Below are 22,704 nucleotides of genomic sequence, written 5' to 3'. Positions count from 1 at the left end.
TTTTCATCCCTCTGGCTTCTGATGCTGTAGCTATGTGGTCTAATGCAGGGATAGTTTGTCCCCGTATTGTATAAATATTTAATAAGATAATACACCTTCATGATAATCCCCGGCCTACATGCACACAGGTCTAAAGCAAACAGTCTGACAGAGTGCCATCTATATTAAATTAATTTCCAAAAATAGATGCCATAAAATAAGGAGCCCTCTCTGCCTGTGCAGAAGCATGTTTCTGCCCTCCTTATGGGTGAGCTGTCCCCTCCACAGCTGTCCAGCAGCTGTGGCCCTGGACACTGGCTGCATGATAATGACAAATATATTACACATATGGGTTAAATTATAAACATCAGTACAACAGAAATTCATCCACATGATTACCTAATGTATTTATATAGTTTTAAGGAGAATAAGTTTTCAGTTGTTATAAAGTAAAAGAGATGCTTTCATAAAAGTGGTTAGTCACCTCAGTTAGTTCCTTGCAGGAAACCAAGCTAAATAAAGTTTAAAAAAAAGGTAAGGGTTAGCAAAACAAACAAACACAAGAACTCAACTAATAATTATTAGTCTAATGCCATTTTGAAGTATAAACATAATGCAGAGGAAATCAAAAAATACCCTTAAATTACATTTTTGCATATCTACAAAATCTGTTAAATATTTCAAAACCGTGAAAAAAACCATCAGTGTTTTCTCAGTGGGTTTGATCTATAGAATAAAACCTCCAAATATCTTAATCACACTATCTTTTAATATTTCCCCAGTAAAACATTAATATGACATCCAGCATCATTCAGTAGCCATCTTATTTGACAATGGGTTGATTGAATTCAACAAACTGATAATGATATTTGACTAATATATTAGGCATATATACATTCTGGCATCCATAAGTCAAACTTTTGGGCTAGTATTTCAAAATTTAAATTTATTTACTCAGAATTTTGAGTTAGAAAGCCGGATTGCATTTTAAATTTTTTTTAAATTAATTATTATTATTTTTAGTGGCAGAAACAAGCTCTTTTTAATTAAAACATTTGAGAAGCTTTTATTATGTTGTTTTCTCATTAAAACAATTATTGTAATATGGCAGCGACAAGAGGTCAAATATCCATTGTTCGATTATCAGATTAAATAAATAAATAAAAATAAATAAATAAAATTTTTTGTCTGCTATATCCTCCAGAGAATCGCTTACCCGCTTGGCATACAGGGATAAACCATACACGTGACGCACGTACGTACGCAAACATCTCAGTTCTCGCGAGAGTAAAATTCAAAAACAGGCGGTTGTTCGTTGAGAAGAAAACTAACCAAGAGGTACGTTTTAAAGCTCACGCGTTAAGCTTTTGGCTTTAATACTACTTTTCATGTCTGATAATTATAAAACGCCTCTCTAGGGACTTCGTCGTGCGTGACTTAATTACGTTGCGTTGTGTTTTTTTCTCGGCTCGTTTCACTGGTAATTCTCTCGAGGTGGGTTTAGGAAGCTAATGAGACACCAGAGACCATCAGGCGGCTTCCTTTACTGCTAGCTAATAGAGACATTTCTGACAGTTTACTCTAGGTAAGCCTGCTTCGGCTCATTGTATCGCTGTCTGTATTAGTTTAGGTTTCTGCGAAGGAAAGATGACGGCGGACAACGAAATAGACATCAAGGAGGCGTTTCAGCGAGCTCAGAAGGGCCACAATAACAAGGCAAAGCTGGTGGCGAGCCTCAAGAGCCGCTATAACAAGGTACGAGATGATGCTTTCTTATCAGTCTCTTCCTAAATGTCTTTCACATTATCCTGGATTAATGAGTGCATCGTTTAATATGATAAAATAACTCGGTTTATACGAGAATGTATAAATGCGCTTTCTTCTTAGAAGAAATACAGTAAAGTGAAATTAAAGCTTGTACACAGGTTTTCATTCTCCGTCACATCTATCGGTACTCTCTGTATATCCTCTTTTACTACGTGCTTGAATCTTCTCTGTGGTCTTCCTCTTTTTCTCCTGTCTGGCAGCTCCATCTTTCTTCTTTCTTGCTTAAGTTTCTGGAAGTTTGAAGTGCTTGTAAGGTGTTTGTATTAAACTGTTTGACAGAAAGCATACTAATCTCAGATTAACTGAGATGTCTGGATTGTTAAATAAGTCTTTCAGATGACCTGGGTTCTTATTATTGATCTCATAAGCATGGACCCTTCTTTCCTCTGTCTCTTCCTTCAGCTTGAGGATAAATCACTGTTCCATGAGGAGTTTGCGCACTACCTGAAGTATGCAATGATTGTCTACAAGCGTGAACCTGCAGTTGAAAACGTCATCGAGTTCGTTGCAAGGTTTGCTTCAAGTTTCCAGTCTCCACCTAAAACAAACGAGGAGGGGGAGCAGCAACAAGAGGAGGAAGAAGAAGAAGAAGATGATGATGCTGAGGACGATCATCCATTTCTGAGTTTCATCTTCAACTTTCTGTTGGAGGTATGAACATTATAATGCTAGTTTATGCCTGTGAGCACTGTTTTCTGGTGTTGTTAATGAACTGACCAGCAAATTCTTGACCTATTGATGATGATTTGTTAAAAATGTATCATTTTTTTTTCTTTTTTAAACAAATCTGTTAACCACAAAAATTAAAACTTGTTCATTTCTGATTTTGCTCTGACTTTTTGAACACAAAGGCTTTGATGTGATTCTTGTCTATACTGCCTCTCAATTTTATTTTGTGGTTTCCCATATGACTTCTTTCTATTCCTTATGTATTCACATCTGTTTTTCCTCATACACTTATCCTGATCCAATCCATGTTCACAACTACTCTTGTATCTCTGCCTTTTCCCTCCCAATCTGAGTTTTGTGCGTTTCGCTCTTATTCTAATGACCGTCTCATCTCGTTTCCTGCCTTTCTTTCTTCTCAGTCCCACAAAGCCAATAGTCATGCAGTACGTTTCAGAGCGTGTCAGCTGATCAACAAATTGCTGGGCAGTATGGCTGAGAATGCACAGATTGACGATGATCTCTTTGATCGCATCCACCAAGCCATGCTGGTCCGTGTCACTGACAAATTCCCCAATGTGAGGATTCAGGCTGCTTTGGCCATGACCCGCCTTCAGCAGCCAACAGATCCAGACTGTCCGACCATCAATGGTTTGTTTTTTTTAAATGCTGAAATCTGTGACTTATTATCTAAAATTATGTGTTGAATCCCCATCCTCTACATGGTCTTAAATTCTTAATCTTCTCTTGAATCTCACTTCTTAGAAAGTAATTATTGTCACGTGGTTGTTTGTTTTTGTGTTTGTGTATCTTTGTTACTGTCACTCTAACTGCGGAATTATTTTCTATTTCTAGCGTTTATGTTGATTCTGGAAAACGATACTAATGCCGAGGTGCGACGTGCCGTTCTGTCCTGTATTGCAATGTCCCCTCGGACCCTCCTCAAAGTACTCAAGCGCACTCGAGACATCAAAGAAAATGTTCGCAAATTGGCGTATCAGGTACCTATGAATGTAAAAATATGTATCCACTGCAAGGGCTGGTTGATTACGGATATTTGCACTAAAACTTCCATGTGTGTTTCTATTTAAGGTTCTGGCTGACAAAGTTCACATTAAAGCCCTTAGCATTGCACAGAGAGTAAGCCTACTGCAGCAAGGCCTCCATGACACCTCAGGTAACACTGATTTTTGTGGTTAAATAATACTACTTTTATAAAGATGCATTTTTAACTTCAAAATTTGCACTTAAAGTAACGCAAAACCCTAATCAAAGCTGCTTCTTATTGTTTTAATTATTAATACACCAGTTATTTTTTCTTCATTGTCAAAAATGTTTGTTTATACAGCAAAAAGCTCTTTGGAATAATGAGTGATCTAAAATTTAAAGAGATTTCTTTACCAAATATAAAATGAAAAACACACTGGAGAAGTTGAGCCCTTTTTTACCCCTCGGCTTTTAAAGGCTGATGGGGTATTGAACTTTGACATCCAAGTTTGTGAATTCGATAACTCGACATCAAAGCAACGTGGGGCTTTCAAAATGATACCAGAAGTGTATCTACCTCACAATTTGAATCTGTGACCTTGACCTCGAGGTCAGGTTTTCTGAGAATCTTGTGAAGGCAATAACTCGAGAAGGAAGTTGCCTTGGATTTTGAAATTGGTAACATAAGTGAATTTACTAAAAATCTCGGACGAGTTTAAATCTCAGTGATCTTGACCAGAAGGTCAGAGGTCAAGTTTTCCGAAAATCTTGTAAATGTGATAACTTGAGAATAAAGTGACGTAAGAGTTTCAAATTGATACCGTCGGTGTATCAACTAGTGTGCTGAACTGGGCACCGCTAGTATTTTTGTTCGATTGATAGGAATGGTCCTGCTGTATATGTGTCTGATAGCCTGTGTGCTTTTCAGAAGCGGTAAGGGAGGTGGTTTGTTCTCGTTTGTTACCGGCCTGGCTGCTTCGGCTGGATGGGAACATCATTGAACTGCTCCATAGGCTGGATGTGGAAAACTGCGCAGAAACGGCTCTGGAGACCCTGAAAGCGATCTTCAAAAACATCCCGACTGAAGAGCTGCTGCAGAACCAAGTAGAGCTCGACAACAGGTACTCCCACTTCTCCCTCTGTCTAACAAATAATAAATAAAATGTCTGAAGTTAGAGATCATCGTGTGTGTTTTTTAACAGGAGGCTGATCCCAAAGGACAGTCTGACCTGTGAAAATGTGCTTTACTGGAGAGCCCTGTGTGAGTTCATCAGGAGTAAAGGAGATGATGGTGATGAAATGCTGGAGCAAGTATTGCCAGATGCAGCCACTTATGCCGACTACCTCTGTGGGTAAGAAGAGCCACTGTTATTGGATTATAAATTGTGGTTTTCTTGCTTATTGCTGTGCTGTGTAAATTCTGGACCAAGTAACTTTTCATATTGGTGGAATTTATGGAATATTTTATTGGGCACTTAATGTGCTTTTAGTTACTTTGTGGTGCTTTATTTGGGAAAAAAAATACAGTTGCCATAATGATTGTGTTGTAACTCTAGGTATCTGAAGGCAGGTCCGGTGTTCTCAGAGGAGCTCGTTCTGTATGTAACTGTGTGGCTAACTCAAAGCTTATATAACAGCGAGGCTAACTGACTGCTTTTTGTTAAACTTCACCTGGCTATTATAAAATATAGTTTTACATCCAGACAAGTTAACCTGCTTTGCTCATGGTCAGTGCACATAAAAATGGGTGTGTTACAAGAGTAAAACGTGATACTTTAAAAACAGTAGTAATCAGTTTAACACGCCCTTAGTGTGCAGCAGGTCAAGTACAATCCAATCCAGGTATGTACCAATCCAACTTTTTCCAGTTGTGAGAAAGAGTTCATTAGGACTTTTTAGTCATAGCAGCTGAAATGTCCACAATTTGCAGTTAAATTAAATTAAACAAATCACAAATAAAAGTAGTTAGTGTAGCTTGAGTGAAACACCTCCATGCTGTTGTTGCGTTGCCATTAGCTCTCCCACTCTCCACAGATCGTCACGTTGTCACCGACATCCGACCAAATATCGGATCGATATCTGGAGCTCATGTTTAGAGCAGCCTGAAGCCTGAGCTTGCATGGACTTCAAAACACTCACACTGAACCCATTAGTTGAAACTTTTGCCATGTTTAATTTGAACATGCACCAGTGGAACAATAAAGAAAAGCACGACATATCCACCTTCATGTTTATTTTTTTAAATAATGTTATTTGCTTTTGATGGGTACCATTATCCTTCGCAGTCCTTGTTAAATTGACGTTTTCTGTGTCTTTTGTTTATTAACAAGTTAATTATACAGATAAGTTATCTCATTTGCAGCAGCAGGTTTCTTTTTGTAATCCTCTAGACTTTTATCTTTTATAGTAACAGTTGTGGTTTTCAGCAAATATGAAAACCAGACAATTATTGCACCGCATTATTTTTGTAATGATGTTGTTGTTTGGTTTTGTTGCCTAAATTGGTATTGTGGTGCTTTATGCCCCTAACTCTCTGCCAAGCTGTGTAAGCCAAAGCTTTTTATTTCTTTTTTTATTTGAGTGATATCTATAGTCCAAAGAAATCCACTTTATAAAGTTCTATTTTTTCCAAAGTCTGTGGGTAATCACGATCTCAGTAGTGATCCAAGTGATCATAGCTGATTTTTGCCATACTCAAGCAGACTGACAGCTCATCTGCTACCCTTGCTGTGCACTGACAGAGCTGTTTTATCACCAGTCTAGTGCTTGTGTATGTAAGTGTGTGAAATACTGACGTGTGATATGCTCTGCAAATGAATTTGATTTAACTAATTGGCAAATCTAACATTTGTCTGCTCGTAAAATGGGTTTATTAATTTGAGTGAGGTGACAAGTAGCTGGTTGGTTAAAAGTCACTCCACCGCTGACTGATAACTGGCTCTGCTGCGTGACATTTGGGAGAAGCGTTAATTTTGTTTATGCTGTCAGGGTAGCGGAATTATTCTAAATGAATGGGCTCTGAGAGCTGCTGTTGTCTGACTCTGACTGTTGTAGATATCTGAAGGCCGTGCCTGTGCTGTCCGAGGAGCAGAGGGCCGACTTTAACCAAGTGGAGCTTGTCATGACCAAAGAGTTCATCTCGCAACATCTCATCCATCTCATCGGTTGTCTGGACACCAACGAGGAGGGTGGCAGGTAAGATGAGAACAAGGTTGAGGAATGTGAATCGGATGCAAAATACCTTAAAATGCATGTGGAAATCAGCTGGGAAAGAGGAAGGATGTTTTTGGAGGGTGATGCAAACAGTCTGGTATTTCATTAATCAGCATGTCCTAACAAATATGGCCCAAAATGGTATAAGTCTTTTAGAGCCCCCTTCTGATGTTTCCTACCCAAACAGCAGGCCAGAAATAAGAAACAAGTGTATGAGATCTTCATATTGACAAAACTCATACAAGAAAGTATTGTCTTTTCTTTGTTTGAGAAATGACTGCAAGTAAAGATTATTTTCTGACAGGCAGCTAATAGATAAATTAATGAATAAATTTCAGACCCAGATTAGCTGCTGTGACAGGTTAGACAGTGAGCTGACTGTTTGGTTAAATATTAAATTAAATATTGTTTTGATTTGTTTGCCTGTCTGTTTATCTGGATAGCTCAGGAGGCTTTGGTCAGATTTGCGTGAAATTTTACTTTTGGGTTTCATCCCTCGGAAGTAATAAACCTGTGCAGTCAGTCTAGCTTTGGAACTAGATTCTGGTTCGTAGTGGCAGCTTGAGGCTTAGGGTGTAGAGCGGGTCATCTAATAATGTGAAGGTCACTGGCTTTATCTTCGACTCCTCCATTCTGTGTGAATGGTGTGAGTGTGTCTGTGAACGCTAGTAGTTTTTAGGCTTGTGACTCTGAGACTACTCTTGTTTATATATAAGACTTAATTAATTTGGTAGGAGATTCATAATGTTAGTTTTTTGAAGTCTGTTTATTCATTTAACGGTTGAGCTGTGCATGTTCGTAGGAAGCGTGTACTGGCTGTCCTGCAGGACATGTTGGCTCTTCCTCAGACTCCCTCCTCTCTGGTCTTCCTCCTCACTGAGAAGCTCCTCAACCTCATCTCCGATGACCACAGACGCATCCAAACTGTAAGTTAGGCTTAAACATGAACTTCACTGTATAGTCAGTTGTCATGTTATCTAAACTCCCCTTTTGCACACGAGGGGAAATATAAATGTCACTGCCCTTTATGAATCCAGCTGACAGACCAATTAGTCAGAAATGAAATGATAAAGGCTGTAATTATTTATCAGTGGTTCCAGATGGACACACACCGGGGTCTTTTTGTTTGACGTGTCAGAAAATATAGCAGGTTTCCTCTCAGCTGTGGCATCATTGACCCTCAGATTGATGTTTAAATGAGCTGGCTTTGTGTCGCACAGGTGGCAGAAATCATCTCCGACGTGAGGGAGCCCATCACAGGGGCCAGTCAGCCAGTGGATGAGAACGAGAGACGCCGGCAGCAGGTCCAGGTGGGTGACACTCTGCCAAATGAAAACGCCCAGAAGCAATTTGATTCTGGAAACCCGTCCAGTTGTCTCACTGTGATTAAATAGAAGAGCTAAACAGCGTCTTTGCACAATTCTACTTTATAGAAGTTAAAAGTGAGAAGGTGACAAAAAAAAAATCCCTTTCTATTAAAGGACACCATGTAGACTGACGACCAGATTACAGTCTAATAATTTCTTAATTAGTTGGATTTTTGCCTTTTTTTGCTCTCTGCTCCATTTATATTCCTTCCCTTTCTGTTTCTTTGTCCTGCTCTACATCCAGCTGGCAGATGGTTTATATTTAAGGCCAAGCCCACTTAAACTAGCGGGGTGGATGGTGAATGTCATGTACGCTAAACGTATCTTTGCCTGGTAAATCCTGGTTCATTAGCTCTCCCTTCTTTGCTTCATTCCCTTTGCTTAAGCTCCATGCACACGTACGCTCTGAGGGAATTACTCTCAGTTGTGACTGTACCTTAGTTTCCTCACTAAATACTGAAATCTGTTGGATTCAAAATGGCTGTTGAGAAAGTTAATCCTAGCCCAGGTGTTCACTTACTTTGTCCGCTCTGTGCACCTGGTCTCTCCCATCTTTTTATTCTTCAGTGAGTAAAGGCAAAGAAGGCTCCAGAGGGCTGTAGCCTCTCCAGAGCATCAGCTGTTGTTTTTCCTGTTTGCGGAGGTGCAGTTTTCCATCTCAACAGTCCTCTCTTGAGCGTGCTTCAGCTGAAGAATGACCCTCCCCTCTTATTTTTATTGTCTGACCTGTTTGTGTTTGTTTTTTTGTTTTTTTTCTTTCCCTCTTTTCGCTCCCAGCTTGCAGAAGTGAAGGTGCGTATCTTAGAGGCTAAACAAACTCTGGAGGACTGCATCTCCGCCCAGGAGTTCAGCCAGGCGGCAGAGCTGAAGAACTCCATCACAGATCTGGAAAATCGCAGGAACCAGATTCTCCAGGACATTGCTGAAAGCAACCAAGTGGCTGACAAGGAGGTCCGCACAGAGAAGGTATTAAGCTACACAGAAACATCACCTCTGCATTTAAATGTACAGTTTTTGCTCAGCTCTAGCTCCATTCATGGACCTCTCCTTTTAAGGCAACCCTCTGTTTATGCCAGCTCTGATTTGTTACCCCTTGTAAGCTGAAGGTTTCCCAAGCAGACAGGAGGTATGGGGGCTTGCTTCTGCCACTGGAGGGAAAAATGCCAACCCTAAGTCAAGATTTCTGGATATTATCTCAATATTTTGACACAATCACTCAAACTTCTGAGAAAATAACTTAAAATGGAGAAAATGGCCTGAAGTTTTGATTCATGAAGTCGCGATAAAAACCAAATATTTCTACATATTGGTGCCAAGTTTCCATGGGGTGGAGTTAGTGAGCTCAGGGCCAGAGCTGCATGATGGCTACCCCAAATCGCTGTCAGCGTGAATCTCATTGAAATGACATTAATGCCATAACCGCATTAACTTGGTAAATCTCCGTTAGCGAGCTAGTGCCGATTGCCCCGTGCGTGGGGCTGCACGGTGCTAACGTTTTAAAGAGCTAACGCGTTGACACCATGCAGCCCCACGCACAGGGCGAGCCGCGCTAACTTGCTGATGAAGATTTGCAGCGTTAGCGTCATTTTAACGAGATTAAAGCTTACAGCACTAGTTACACAGTTTATAATAATTTCAGTATTTTTAGATCCCAACAAGCTGAGTCATAAAGACAACTTTTGTCCTCGTTGTTTTGTTTTTTTAATAAACCGTCATACAGGCTTCACATGTGGAGATTTTGGCTTTTCATTGAATTTGTCCCTGTTTTTATACATCATAGGGTGTGATGCAATAGTTTTACTAGTGCATCCCCGTGGAGATCAGATCTGTCTGTATGTGACCCATGAACTGAAATTACTATGACCTGACCTGGTTTAGAGAAGCTTGAGCTTTTTGCTCACTCACCTCCATTATTTGAAACCTTGTTCATATGACCATCCATCTCCATATGAGCCAAACGCATCCATATGACAGAAAATAAATGCGTTTTAATAAAATGAAATGGTGAGTATGGTATGTGTTTGTTTGCTTTGCAGAATGATCCAGATACTCTTTTGAGGTGTCTAACGATGTGTGCTGAGCTGCTGAAGCAAATGAACATCAAGACCCGGATTGGTCCAACCACAAGCGCCTTAATGTCTTCACTGGTAAAAACAAAACAAGCACTTGAGTTTGTGTCGTAACTAAACATGCAGATCTATAGTAAAGGCAGCAGGATCGCCTTTTCAGATCTGAGTTTGTACATCTGTTTTTCCAGAAACCTTCAGTTTCTTTCATGCTAGTGTTGAGCCGACGCCACCCTGTAGAAAACAAGCATTTAAAAATATCCCTTTTTTAGGACACGAGCATGAGCTGTATATGAAAGTTTATTGAGGTCACAGATGAAGGGAGCCAGAGGGTGGTTTTCCCAAAGACTTCAATGCACATAACCAAACAGCTGATGATGGTTCAGAGCTGGCAGATTCTCTGAGTCTTCAAACTTTGCTCATTCAGACGATTTATACTTGGTGGGTGTTGAAACAAACTGATAGCTGCAAAGCAGAGGCGGGCTATGACGAGATACCACCGTAGTTCCAGATTGAAATTTCAGCCGTTAAAAATGTGATGCAGAAAAAGCAATTAAGGGGAACTGAGGGCGCCAGAAAAAGATCTGTGAGACCAAGATAAGTTAGTGTTGAATAAAGAGCTTCATGACTGGCGGGCAGGAAGGCAAAATAAATGTCAGCTATCACAGATGATATGTGGCACAGGATACTCTGCACAGATAGAAGAAGAAGAAGAAGAAGAATGGATTACCCGACCTATCATCAAATGCCCTCTTTGAGGAGAACTTAAACATCCTGTTTGTACAAAACTGCCTGAAGACATTTCAGAACTGCATCTCTCCAAACAAGGGACACTAAATCCACAGAGCGGGCGTAACAATATGACCACTGATGGCTGAAGTGAGTAGCACTGATTATCTCTTCATCATGGCACCTGTTAGTCGGTGGGATATATTAGGGAGTGAGTAAACATTTTGTTCTCAAAGTTGATGTGTTAGAAGCAGGAGAAATGGGCAAGTGTAAGGATTTGAGTGAGTCTGGCGAAGGCCAAATATTGATGGCCAGACGACTGGGGCAGAGCATCTCCAAAACTGCAGCTGTTGTCGGGGTATTCCCGATCTGCAGTGGTGAACCAGCAACAGGGTCAAGGGCAGCCAAGGCTCACTGATGCATGTTGGGAGTGAAGGCTGAACCAACAGACAAGCTACTCTAGCTCAAATTGCTGAAAAGGTTCATGCTTGTTCTGATAGAAAGGTGTCTGAATACACTGAGGATCGCAGGTTATTGCTGTTTGGGCAGCAAAAGGGGGAACAGTATTAGGCCATTATGTTATGTCTGATCGGTGCATACAGACTGGCCAAACATTTTCATTTTTCTTAATATTTATCACATAAAAAGTATCAGGGGATTTCACAAGAAAAATAACAGACTGTTTTTGCTGCTGATAAAACTCAAGACCACAAAGTCCAAAAGCTGAAGATTTTCATATCAAGTTGTTTACAAAAAAAACGAAGAAAGAAACAGTCATCTGTCACCAATCAACAAATAAAAAATTCTGTATTCGATACTGAGGTTAGATGGAAGTTTTTGACCAATGAATTCATGTGTTATTTCTTCTGTTTTACAAATGTGTTTTTCTCATAGACCCTATTTGTTTTATTCTCAGAAGTGTGTCACGTACCATTTCTCAGCTTTTAAAATTTCATACAGTCATAACTTATTTTGATGAGGGGAATAAAACACAGACTTTTTAGGTACTGACACGCTGGCTCGCACTCTCAGAAATGCCCATAGTAGTGACAATATTTTCATATCACGTTTAAATGTACACTGTACTATGGATGTCATGATGAGGCACATCTGCAGTATTTGTTCTAATAGCGGTTAACAGAGGTTAAAGTGGTTTGAATCGGGTCATGCTGTTTCACTCACTCGGTTCTCCTGAATTCGCAGCTTTCTTTGTTAGTGATGCTGAACTGTTGGTGGTTCAGTCGATAAAACCGGGCCCTGCTGGTACCGTCCATGAATCAGTTGGGCAAGAACTGTCCGAAGTTTAAGGTGTGGAGCGAAACATCGTACATGTGCTGACAAGTCAGGTAGTCTGTGAGCTTGTGCAGAATATTGTGTGTGAATCCTGATGACTTGGAGCACTATTTGCTGTTGCTCCCGTAGGGAAGTTGAAATGTCAAAAAATGTCATTTAACCCTTTGCCTTGGTTAAATGGGTTATAAAGGAACTGTGGTCAGTATTAGGACCCTACATTCTGTTTCTTTTAAATACTTCATTGACGACTGGAGTCTTTCCTGAATGTTTTAAATCAGCTGTGGTAGTGCCGATCTTGAAAAAGCCTGGACTGGATGTTGACATGGTTGCATCTGTCTTTTTTGTCTAAGGTCTTTGAAAAAGTGGTTTTTAAGCAGCTCACTGAGCATTTGTCAACAAGCAATCTGTTTGAACCATTTCAGTCTGCTTTTAGACCAAATCACTCCACAGAAACAGCTTTAGTAAAAGTGGTAAATGATCTACTGGTAAATGCAGACAATGATCGCACTTCAGTTTTATTACTGCTGGATCTAAGTGCTGCGTTTGACACTGTGGATCACTGCATTTTATTGGATAGGCTTGAACATTTTATTGGAATTACAGGAAATGTTTTATCATGGCTGAGATCTTACCTGTCTGGGAGGTCTCAGACTGTTAGTTTTAAAAATGATCTGTCCGAGACCTGTGCAGTGAGGCATGGGGTCCCTCAGGGCTCCGTACTTGGACCATTGCTGTTTTCTATGTACCTGCTACCTCTTGGTGTTCTTTTACGTTCTTGTAACCTTTCATTGTTACGCTGATGACCTGCAGCTTTATGTTCCTTTAACCATTGGAACTGTGCTGAAGTCTCTAAACTAGAATGTTGTTTATCTGCAATTAAGGGCTGGTTATCGGATAATTTCTTGCTTCTTGAAAAGAAAGAGTTGATGGTCATTGGGCCACACAAATTTCAGCACTTGTCCCAAAATTTCATCTTGAAAATTGATGACAGTGCCATAAATTGCAGGAACAAGGTAAAAAACTTGGGTGTGTGGTTCAACATGGTGCTCTCCTTTGAATCTCATGTGAAAGAGATAACAAAGACTGCCTTTTATCATTTGAGGAACATGAGCCAGAATCAGACAAGTTTTGTCAAGCGACACTGCAGAGGTTCTTGTCCATGCATTTGTGTCTTCCCGTATTGACTATTGCAATGCTCTTCTTTCTGGCCTACCAAAGAAAAGTTTTAGAGGTCTACAGATGGTGCAAAATGCAGCTGCTTGCATTTTAACAAGAACTGGGAAATTTGAGCACATCACCCCTGTTCTGAGATCTCTGCATTGGCTACCTTGTCAGGTTCGAGCAGATTTTAAGGTCCTGCTGCTCACCTACAAGGCTTTAAACGGATTGGCACCTATAGGTGCCTCTCTATACCTCTCCGACCTTTTACACCTTTATGCTCCATCTCGTGCTCTCCGATCTCAGGACTCTGGCCTTCTAAAAGTTCCTAAAAAAGACAATTGGAGAGCGTGCTTTTTCTTTTCGTGCCCCGTTTCTGTGGAACAACCTCCCTCAAGATATTCGGCAGGCATGCTCTGTGGAGGTTTTTAAAACTAAGTTGAAGACACATTTGTTCACCTTATCCTATATGTCTTAATTCTATGGCTTTTAGTTTTTAAATTTTTATTGTTTTTAACTTTATTGTGTCTCTTACCTGTATCGCTTTTATTTTATTTATCCCTTTAGTTGTACAGCACTTTGTTTGAAAGCGCTTTATAAATAAAATTATTATTATTATTTCACACCCATTCATCAGTAATAAGCCTATATTACAAAACGTATGTAAATAAATAACAGCTGTTATCATTTATTCTTATCTGTTACTAACAATGCACAGTTTATTAACAATGGTTAAGTGTTAACCTTATTGATTGCTTTCACTGTTTTTTCCTGCATCTCAGATCCTGCCCAGCATAGCAAGCGCACACCCTGCTGTCCGCAACATGGCTGTGGTGTGTTTAGGAACATGTGCTCTGCACAGCAAGGAGCTAGCCAAAACCCACATGGTCCTGCTGCTACAGGTAACTTCTTATAGATGTGTTTCAGATACCTGAAACACTTTGTTTATATGTGTAAGGATGCTACACGATGAACAGAAAGTTAAGCCTTAATGTCATTTCCACACTTAAATTGCTGCTTCCCTTCTAATCGGATTAAATGATTATTAACCTCGTAAGTCCCAAACTCTTTCATGGTATGCATTTTTAATTTCTCTTTGCTATTTGGGCTGATTGGAACCTGATGAATGTAAAAACAAAGAATTACATGATTTTTTTTTTTTTTCACCTGATTTTTGTTTCTGAGAAAAATGAGATTTACATATGAGGGCATTCGTTTTAACTTTCGATAGAACAGTGACAGTATAATGTCCTCGTAAGTGGATATCAGAGCAAAATTTAGTATTTTGGTCTAGAGAACCCAAATGATGTCCACATATGTGAACGCCAGGTCCTAAGAGGTTAATGACATTAATAATTCAGTTACTGTCAGTCTTTCTGCAAATAAAATAATTGCTAATTAATCTCTTAAAAAAAAAACATGTAATAAACTAAACATGACGCCTTTAGCTTAAGAGCTGTGCTCAAACTAATCCTCAGTTATTTTGTAAATGTAGCTAATTGCAAAATAAACAACATTATGCAGGCTGGAGGGGAGTCGGGGGGTGATTCTAGTCATTTTTGTTCACTGACAGAAAACGCACATGTATTAAAGGCTTTCTTGATTCAAAGTGCTCTGTGTGTATCTGCGTGTTTCCAGATAGCTCAGCTGGATGAGGTAAAGATCCGTATCAGTGCTCTGCGGGACATCATCGACCTGCTGCTGCTGTTTGGCTTCCAGCTTCTCTCTGAAACAGCTGCCACTGAAGCGGCCCCGCCCTCCCAATCCTCACCAGAGAACCAGGACGATGACATGGCGGTTGCAACTGATGAGAAGGCGGACGTACCAGAGGACACCGCACAGAGTATCCTTGTGATGCTGTCAGAGTTCCTGGACAGTGAGGTGAGGCTGAGATATTTTACTCCAGAAACTACAGTATGCATGTGGGTGTTTATAGATGTCTGATACATGTGCTGGGAACATCCTTCAGGTGTCCGACCTGCGGACAGAGACAGCGGAGGGCCTGGCCAAACTCATGTACACGGGCCGCATCTCCAGCGCCAAGATGCTGTCCCGTCTGGTGCTGTTGTGGTACAATCCCGTCACAGAGGACGACATACGCCTGCGACACTGCCTCGGCGTCTTCTTCCAGCTCTACGCCCGCGAGAGCAGGTCACTAATGTGCATGTTGAGTGATGTGGTCACTTTTATTTGGCATGGAATCTCCCCCAGCTGATCATGTGACATGAAAATGGTGTTTTTATGCTTCAGGGCTCACCAGGAAGTCGTGGAGGAGAGTTTCTTGCTGACCGTTCGGACTCTGATGAACGCTCCGGCGACGTCTCCGCTCGCTGAGGTGGACATCAACAATGTAGTCGAGCTTTTTGTTGAGCTGACTCGCCCGGGAGCTCTCATTAAACCTTCAACTAACACTGAGGTGAGAAACATCGAAGACTGAGGAAGAGACTCAGGAAGATTTTAAATTAAACCCAAATTCCAACAAGCTATTTATAATCTTATTATATTAGGAGTGTGGATTTGCTGTTGGGTCTGTGGCTCTGTTCAAGGAAAACACCAAGGATGTTTTTATTGCCTCACTGAGCTTTTCGTTATACATCTTCCCTGAAATACCAGCTAACAGTCTGCAAAATGTTTCACACGATTACTGCAGGTCAAGTAAGCGTGAGCAGAACAGAGTGTTATTATTAATCTCTGAATAATTGTATTTGTATACCTGTGTATGTCTCAGGAGGTGTGTGTCCATGACTACATGGCTGTGCGTATCTGTGGCGAGATGCTGAAGGACCCCACAGCCCCCGAGGTGCGCCTCTATGCAAAGACTCTGAGCAACCTAGAGCTCAGCAGAGACGAGACCGTCAGGGAGGACCTGCAGACGCTGCTGCAGCAGCTTGTACAAGTGAGCCTACTGCTATCGCACCACTGTAACGTAGTCCACGTGATATTGGCAACAAGTTCACCATATCAACAAAAAACGAAATGAAGGCCTGGAAGAAACAAAAGGTGGAAGGAGACTGAGGGAGCCACACAATGGGCTGGAGGACAACCCTTAACGAGGTTGTATAAATAAAAAGCTAAACTAAGGTACTGCCAAAAAACAGCAGACTGCTAAAACTTGACAAAGAAAAGGAAAAAGAACATAAAGGAGGGACCTATAGATGCTCAGGAGCTGCTTGGTCTGGGAGAGACCGCAAAAGCTTTCTCTGAGCTAACTTTAAACAGAGGTAGAAATTCGTTAGTTACTCCACCCAAAAAGAGAAGATGCAAACACGAGTGAGAACTAATCACAAATTATAGCTAAAGCTGTGAAAATTGCAATTAAAAAAGCTCTTTGGGTTTTTTGTTGTTGTTGTGTTTGTTTGTTTGTTTTCAACCAAAAAAACAAAATCAAAGTATTGAACATGTTCTGTTCATTTCAAGCTCCATATTTTATATCCTGGGACTGATTCACAGTTTAAAATAATCCTTATTTACCTTATACTAAGACTTTGTGCAGCTACTCGGTTTATCTGAAATAAGCTCTTTTAGCTCTTCTTCCTTTAAGCCAACTTCTGCTGATTTGTTTTGTCCTTGCAAACAGAACGTTTAAACAGCAAGTGGGTGGAGCTGTTGTGGTCACATTTAGAGTGCGACTGTGAGCACCACTGTCTCAAATGAAGATATTAAAGCAGTGTGATGCCTTTGACTTTGATTGTGAACATAGCATTAGCCACTGTAACGGGACACATGAACGACATCATAGGTCCATGTTGTGTTTTTAAAAACAGTTGAAAAATTTCCAGAATTAACTACACCTCTCATTAGAATAAAGTGGAGAAAACAGCAGCTCCGACTTTATGAACAAAATGTGTTTTCTGTGGAGTTGAAGGTCAGCTAAACTGGGCTGTATTATAATGTAATACCAGCTTGTACCACAAGGTGGATTGAGTCAGTTTAATCTTCATTTAAACAAAGTCAACGAGAACGTATTCCTCTTTACCTTTTGCCAGGACACCGTTGTAAAGTTTCTTGAGGAATAGTTAAAAGGACGGGAGGAAAATGGCACTATAAGTCCAAAAACATTTTAACATGCTTCCCCCCCTAGTGGTGAAAGTGTCACGTGTGTGAATGTCAAAAGACAGAAATCATCAAGATATATAGAAAAACCTTCACAGCAGTCCATCAAACCGAGCTCATGTAGTGTGGAGCACAGAGCTGTACCTGCATATCTGTCTGTTAAAAGGCCCATTGTTTAAGTTCACCCCTTTCCCTCCTCCTTTCTTTCAGGTGGTGAAGGATCGTGTCTGTCTCCGTGCTCTGGAGAAGATGATTTATCAGCTGGCGGACTCAAAAGAACAGGCTGAGCTCCTCAGCACCACTGCGTTACAACCCCTGGATGTCAATGCAGATGGTACGTATGCAAACACAGACTTTAAATAGGAATGGCCATCTGATATCCCATGGAGCATCTCCAACTTATGTTACCTCCTGAGTGTGTGTCTAAATAGATTTAAAATGCTAATTTGTGACAAGCGCTCCTGCAAAAGGATTACATGACTTTACCAGCATGTTGCTAAGTAGATTAAAAATGACTCGCTCCGTCCCATTCGGTGTTTGTTTAGATAAAAATGCAGCAGGCTGAGGGCGGAAATGCAGAAAAATGAGTTCTCTGTTTGCTGTTTCCACAGAGGCTGCGGCAGATGATCCATCAAAATCTGCCAAGAGACCCAAAAGAGGTAATGCAGGGGTTTTTATATGCTCGTCTAAAACCGCAGTCCTTCAGTGCCACTATATTTTTAGAGCTCCTCCTCTCCTGCCCGAGGCAAGAAGTTGAGTCAGCACTGGGAGGTAACCCGAGTCTTTGTTTTCACAGGTCAGAGGAAAGCGTGCACAGCCAAAGGTGGCAGAAAGCCGAACAGGAGGGCAGAGTCGTCAGAGGAGAGGCGAGTTTGCTGATTTTAGCAAAATAGAAAACACCCATTCAGTAACATATTCATCACAAGTGCATTTACTCATTTTCTCGTCTCACCGTCTCTCTTTGGCTACAGCGATGGAGAAAATGTCCCAGAGTCGGCCTCCATGGTGCGTCCGTCACGGAGGGCCAAGACTGCAGCTCTGGAGAAGACGAAGCTGGACCTCAACCCTCTTATCAACCAGGAGGCCAATGTGTCCTGAATAAAGAGATTTACCTTTCTGTATCGACTCAAGTGTTCAGGCAATGAGTCATATTTACCCTTAAGTTACATTTTTGTTGTTTAAAGTTTTGTCATTTTAATCATTAAATAAATGTATCAAAGTTAACAAAGCTTGTTCTCTTTTTAAAAATTTAGTGCAAACATATCCTGATAACTTTTAACAGGGAAAAAAGCAAATCACCATTTCACACAAGAAGCAAAGACAAAATGTTTCTTTTGTGTTCATGTTTTAATGCCCTGAATAACCATGTGACCTTTCTAGATTCCCTTACCAGTTCCCTCTCTACCAGTACATAATTAAACCATGTTAATCACCACGAATGTGAAGAATTCAGAGAGGTCTGATCTCAATCATTGAAATCTTACAGAATAAAAATGGAAATGGTATTTCAGTTTTGCTTGAAGTTACATACATTTTCTATAAATTCTTAAAGGGAGAGTAACAAGTCAGGTTTTTACGGTAAACAAATAATTATACTGTAAGTAAAGTGTAAGCAATTTTAAGTATTTCATGGTAATTTTATGGTATTAGAATAATGTTTTCCCAGCACGTTGTAAGTATGCTGTACTTTTGGACTGGATTAATCTTGCATTTTTATATATTTATTTACTTTTACATTTTAATTTAATATTCATATTCATGATGGGTTTTTTTTTCCCACCCCCCCTCCCCCCACTCTATAGTAATCATATAGTAGGGATTTAGAACAGTTTATTGTTAATGTATTTCTAAATTGTGTTTGAACTGTAAAAGGAAAAGTAATGAGTTGGACTTAATCACAACAAACTGATAGCCTTTATTGTGGGCCACGAGTGTCAAAATGAATTAAATACCAAATTAAATAATTGTGTTTTAAATGAAATTACATGTAATTAAGTTTAAACAGTTTTAATTTAACAAATTTAATGATGTATTAAATCATTTTGGCACTCAAGGCCCTCCACACCGCGAGTATGTTAAATGTGTGGTGTATAGTTATTTGTGGGAACTTTATTTTTGTTTTTTTTTCACTTTGTTTTCTATTTACATTAATACATGTAGACACCCTGTAGGGTGTTGCGGGTTCAAATATTGAGGGTGAGCACAAAAACAACAATGGTCCAGGAGAGTCGGTCAAACAATGATTTTTAATGAACACACGCGTGGGGAGATGAACACTGCGCACAGACAGCATCGATCTCCGGCCAGTGATACACAAGTAGCTGTTTTTATAACATCAGGGTATTATTTATGACGCCCCCTCATGCGCCAAAGCAGATACAATACAATAAATGTTGACGACTTTTGACACATTTAAAAGGACATCTTCTCCGTCTCGAGGCCAGGCGCTTCCTGTTAATCTTCTGACTCTCACTTATCTCCTGGAGCAAACTGTCCCTTAGGCAGACACAATTTTGCAATCACAAGCTTTTGCAAACTATTATTTGAACTCTTACCTAAACATGAGTCCAACTACTGTTTGTGTGTGTGTGTGTATGTGTGTGTCTCGACCTCCAACGCACTCAGCCTCACCCCGCCCGTTGACGCTTCTGGCCTTTTACCAGACAGAAGCTCTCTGTGATAGGTGTAATAATCTTAACTAAGAACATGTGTAATCTATTGAATAAATGCTTTGATGAAATGATAATTAATGTAATGGTAATGATGGTTATGAATAGTAGCAGTAAAATATTGCCCTGATCTCCACAACGGTGTTTACAGTGACTGCAAGGATAACCACACTACTGGTTGAAGAACTTATTTACTATGACCCTGGGGTCCGTTCTTCGTACCTCGCTAAGTAAGTTAGCTGGATTTGATTGTTGACGATTTCGCGTGATCCTGGATCGTTCGGTTCCCCGAAGCTCATCCGGGACTTGCTGTCATAGCAACAGATCCGTAAGCGTAAACCTGCTCGGGAGCAGGCTTACTTTATGTAAACAGGATTAGATCGCGGCCACTCAGGTATGTCCGCTTCATGTATACTTGTTCCCATGTTCTAGTGGCTCCACAACAACAAATGAATGAATAACTCACACCTCTCTCTGGTTATCTCAAAAGACTCTTTATTGGTTCAGTCACAGACACCTGTTTGTTGCATCTGTATTGGACAGTATAAAAACACATGATAAAGAAAATATACAACAGATGTATAGCACCAGGTTCTTCAACAAACAAAGGGCTGATGGTTATTTATCAAATGACAGAGACTTGCCCACCTCCTTTATGTTGAAACGGCAACCATAGTGACATGCATACAACGGTAGTCGGGCACAACACACCCTAAAGGGTGAAGTTTTTGACCTACAGCTGGACACCTTGGATCTGCCGGTCTCTGGACAGATGGCAGAAAAACAATGACATTGATCCAAGATTAGTGTTACCCCATCAACTCTCAGGCCTAGTCCTAGCTGAGCTCCTGTGGAGGTCGGCGTCCCCTGCTGCAACTTAAGAAAATAACAGAAAATCCAGGGAAACAGTGACAACTCAACATTTAAAAAGTAAATAATGCTATTACGTGTAAGAGGAAAAAAAAAAAAATTCTTATATTTTTGTTTCTCTGATGAGACCAACGCAGGTGGGCAAACATAGTTTGTATAGCAGAATCCTTTAAGATCACATTACATGGCTATGGAAACAACTGAAGTAACATCCCAGGCCACTGGTACTCATGTACATCCATTCGTCTGTCAGCAATAAAATAATTACTACATACTGATAAATCATCTGGATTTGTATTGCACCAAACAGATTCTAGTTTTACAGTAAGGGGGGGGGGAGTGGTAGTGGGAGATGGGATGTGCAAAATATGGGAGGAGGAATCTGCGTAGTGGGATTAATCTCAAATATAGAGCCCCTTTCAGACGTGCACTCTTCGCCTTTGATCTGACAGCATGAAAACACGTAGGTTTCATGTGCGAAGGAAGACCCCGGTCACTCTTCTGTGAAAGCCACGACGGCAAAGCTTTTACTAATGTTGAACTTGCAACATTAGTGTATCAACTTCTACACTGCATGCGTCGCATTGCAACTTAAAAGGAACTTGCGAGATTAGGACAGCGACTGTATCGCGTGGACCTGCGAGTTGTTGAGCTCTCAAGTGAAAGACCTGAACAGAAATACCAGGTACACAATGAGATTTTATCTCGCCAACTCTGTTTCGAAACAACAGCAAACATCTCTCTGAGCCTGTGCAGGAGAGGCAGGGTACAGCTCTCTCAGCAGGATACATGCAGTAATGGGTGCGTTCCACTTCCCACGTAGGCAAGTCTGAGTGATGTAAATTGCATCAGCAGATGGTGTGCAAGACATCTGCATGCCTGCCAATTTGCAGTGATGGCATAGACTTGCCCGCTGAGATGCTGCAGTTTACAAACAACATGTGCAGAAAGTAACAGGAAATGCTACTCGTCAGTGGTGTCTGCAGCTACTTATACGTGCAACGCACACGCTTAAGAAAAATACCCTGTTCATAGTGACAACAGCAGAAATTAATAGTTAAACAGCTGGTCAGGGAAAACTCATTTTTCCCCAGTAACTGGTGGTTGCCAACCTGTCTCTAGGACCGTGCCTAAATCTATGAGACAAACGCCCACACCCTCTTCACAGCTCAGTTTTTCAGATGATTTTGTGGTCCCAGTCGTCGGTTTCACATCATACTGAATAAAACGTAAAAATTCTAGTCATTCAAAGTTGGGAGGTCACTGGCTAAATATTTGTGAACAACAAGCGCAAAAAAAAAAAAAAAAAAAAAAATATCACAGATTAAATACGAGTAAATTGTGAAAAACAATGTAAAAGGACCCTACGTCTGACTGACAGGATGTCAGCACTTTAACGAAAAGCCAGCGGTGCATATATCACGTCTGAAAGGGGCTCAATAGTGCAAAAAGTCGATCTGACAGCAACATACAGTATATGCTTTGGGTGAAAATAATACGTTCTTAGAAAGATAACTGAATAAAAACAAGAAAGATCCCACAAACCATGAAATTAACCAGAAGCTATGTTCTACAACTGCATAATGCCATTTCTGTCACTTCACAGACACCTCTGCATTTTGTGGGGAATTGACAACTGAAAATGCTCTTGAAAAAGAACTCATGACATCAAAATATTTGGTTTTAGTACAGGCCAATTAGTGCATTTCAAGACACACTCTTACAGCTGTGGCCTTTTCACAGATAGCTACTGGAGTTAAGATTGGGTGTTAAGTGAACTGAAAGATTCCTTCATTAAAAGCCTGTTTTGGCTACTTGTTTGCGACA

At 40.5% G+C, this 22,704-nt stretch overlaps 1 protein-coding gene across 4 annotated transcripts; it reads left to right on the top strand.

The window, feature by feature from the left end:
* The first annotated feature begins 1,206 nt into the window (after positions 1 to 1,206).
* Positions 1,207 to 18,566, top strand: ncapg (non-SMC condensin I complex, subunit G). Of its 4 annotated transcripts, none has more exons than XM_026170992.2 (22): positions 1,207 to 1,317; positions 1,605 to 1,734; positions 2,209 to 2,457; positions 2,895 to 3,123; positions 3,328 to 3,473; positions 3,565 to 3,649; positions 4,388 to 4,580; positions 4,662 to 4,811; positions 6,514 to 6,654; positions 7,475 to 7,598; positions 7,893 to 7,982; positions 8,817 to 9,005; positions 10,076 to 10,186; positions 14,068 to 14,187; positions 14,924 to 15,166; positions 15,255 to 15,436; positions 15,536 to 15,701; positions 16,014 to 16,181; positions 17,549 to 17,672; positions 17,950 to 17,997; positions 18,135 to 18,204; positions 18,310 to 18,566. In XM_026170992.2, the coding sequence occupies exons 2-22, from the start codon at positions 1,627 to 1,629 to the stop codon at positions 18,434 to 18,436; spliced, it is 3,063 nt and encodes a 1,020-aa protein (XP_026026777.2). In that variant the 5' UTR covers positions 1,207 to 1,317; positions 1,605 to 1,626; the 3' UTR covers positions 18,437 to 18,566. The 4 variants fall into 4 exon arrangements, with proteins under 4 accessions (XP_026026777.2, XP_026026778.2, XP_080159056.1 ...); XM_026170993.2 differs by having other exon boundaries at positions 1,208 to 1,317; positions 1,610 to 1,734; XM_080302930.1 differs by having other exon boundaries at positions 1,249 to 1,473.
* Positions 18,567 to 22,704: the final 4,138 nt, after the last annotated feature.

The sequence above is a fragment of the Astatotilapia calliptera genome, chromosome 6, assembly GCF_964374335.1.
Source record: "Astatotilapia calliptera chromosome 6, fAstCal68.1, whole genome shotgun sequence".
NCBI lineage: Eukaryota > Metazoa > Chordata > Actinopteri > Cichliformes > Cichlidae > Astatotilapia > Astatotilapia calliptera.
The sequence above is the reverse complement of the archived record's forward strand: the minus strand, read 5'-3'. Positions and strand labels throughout refer to the sequence as shown.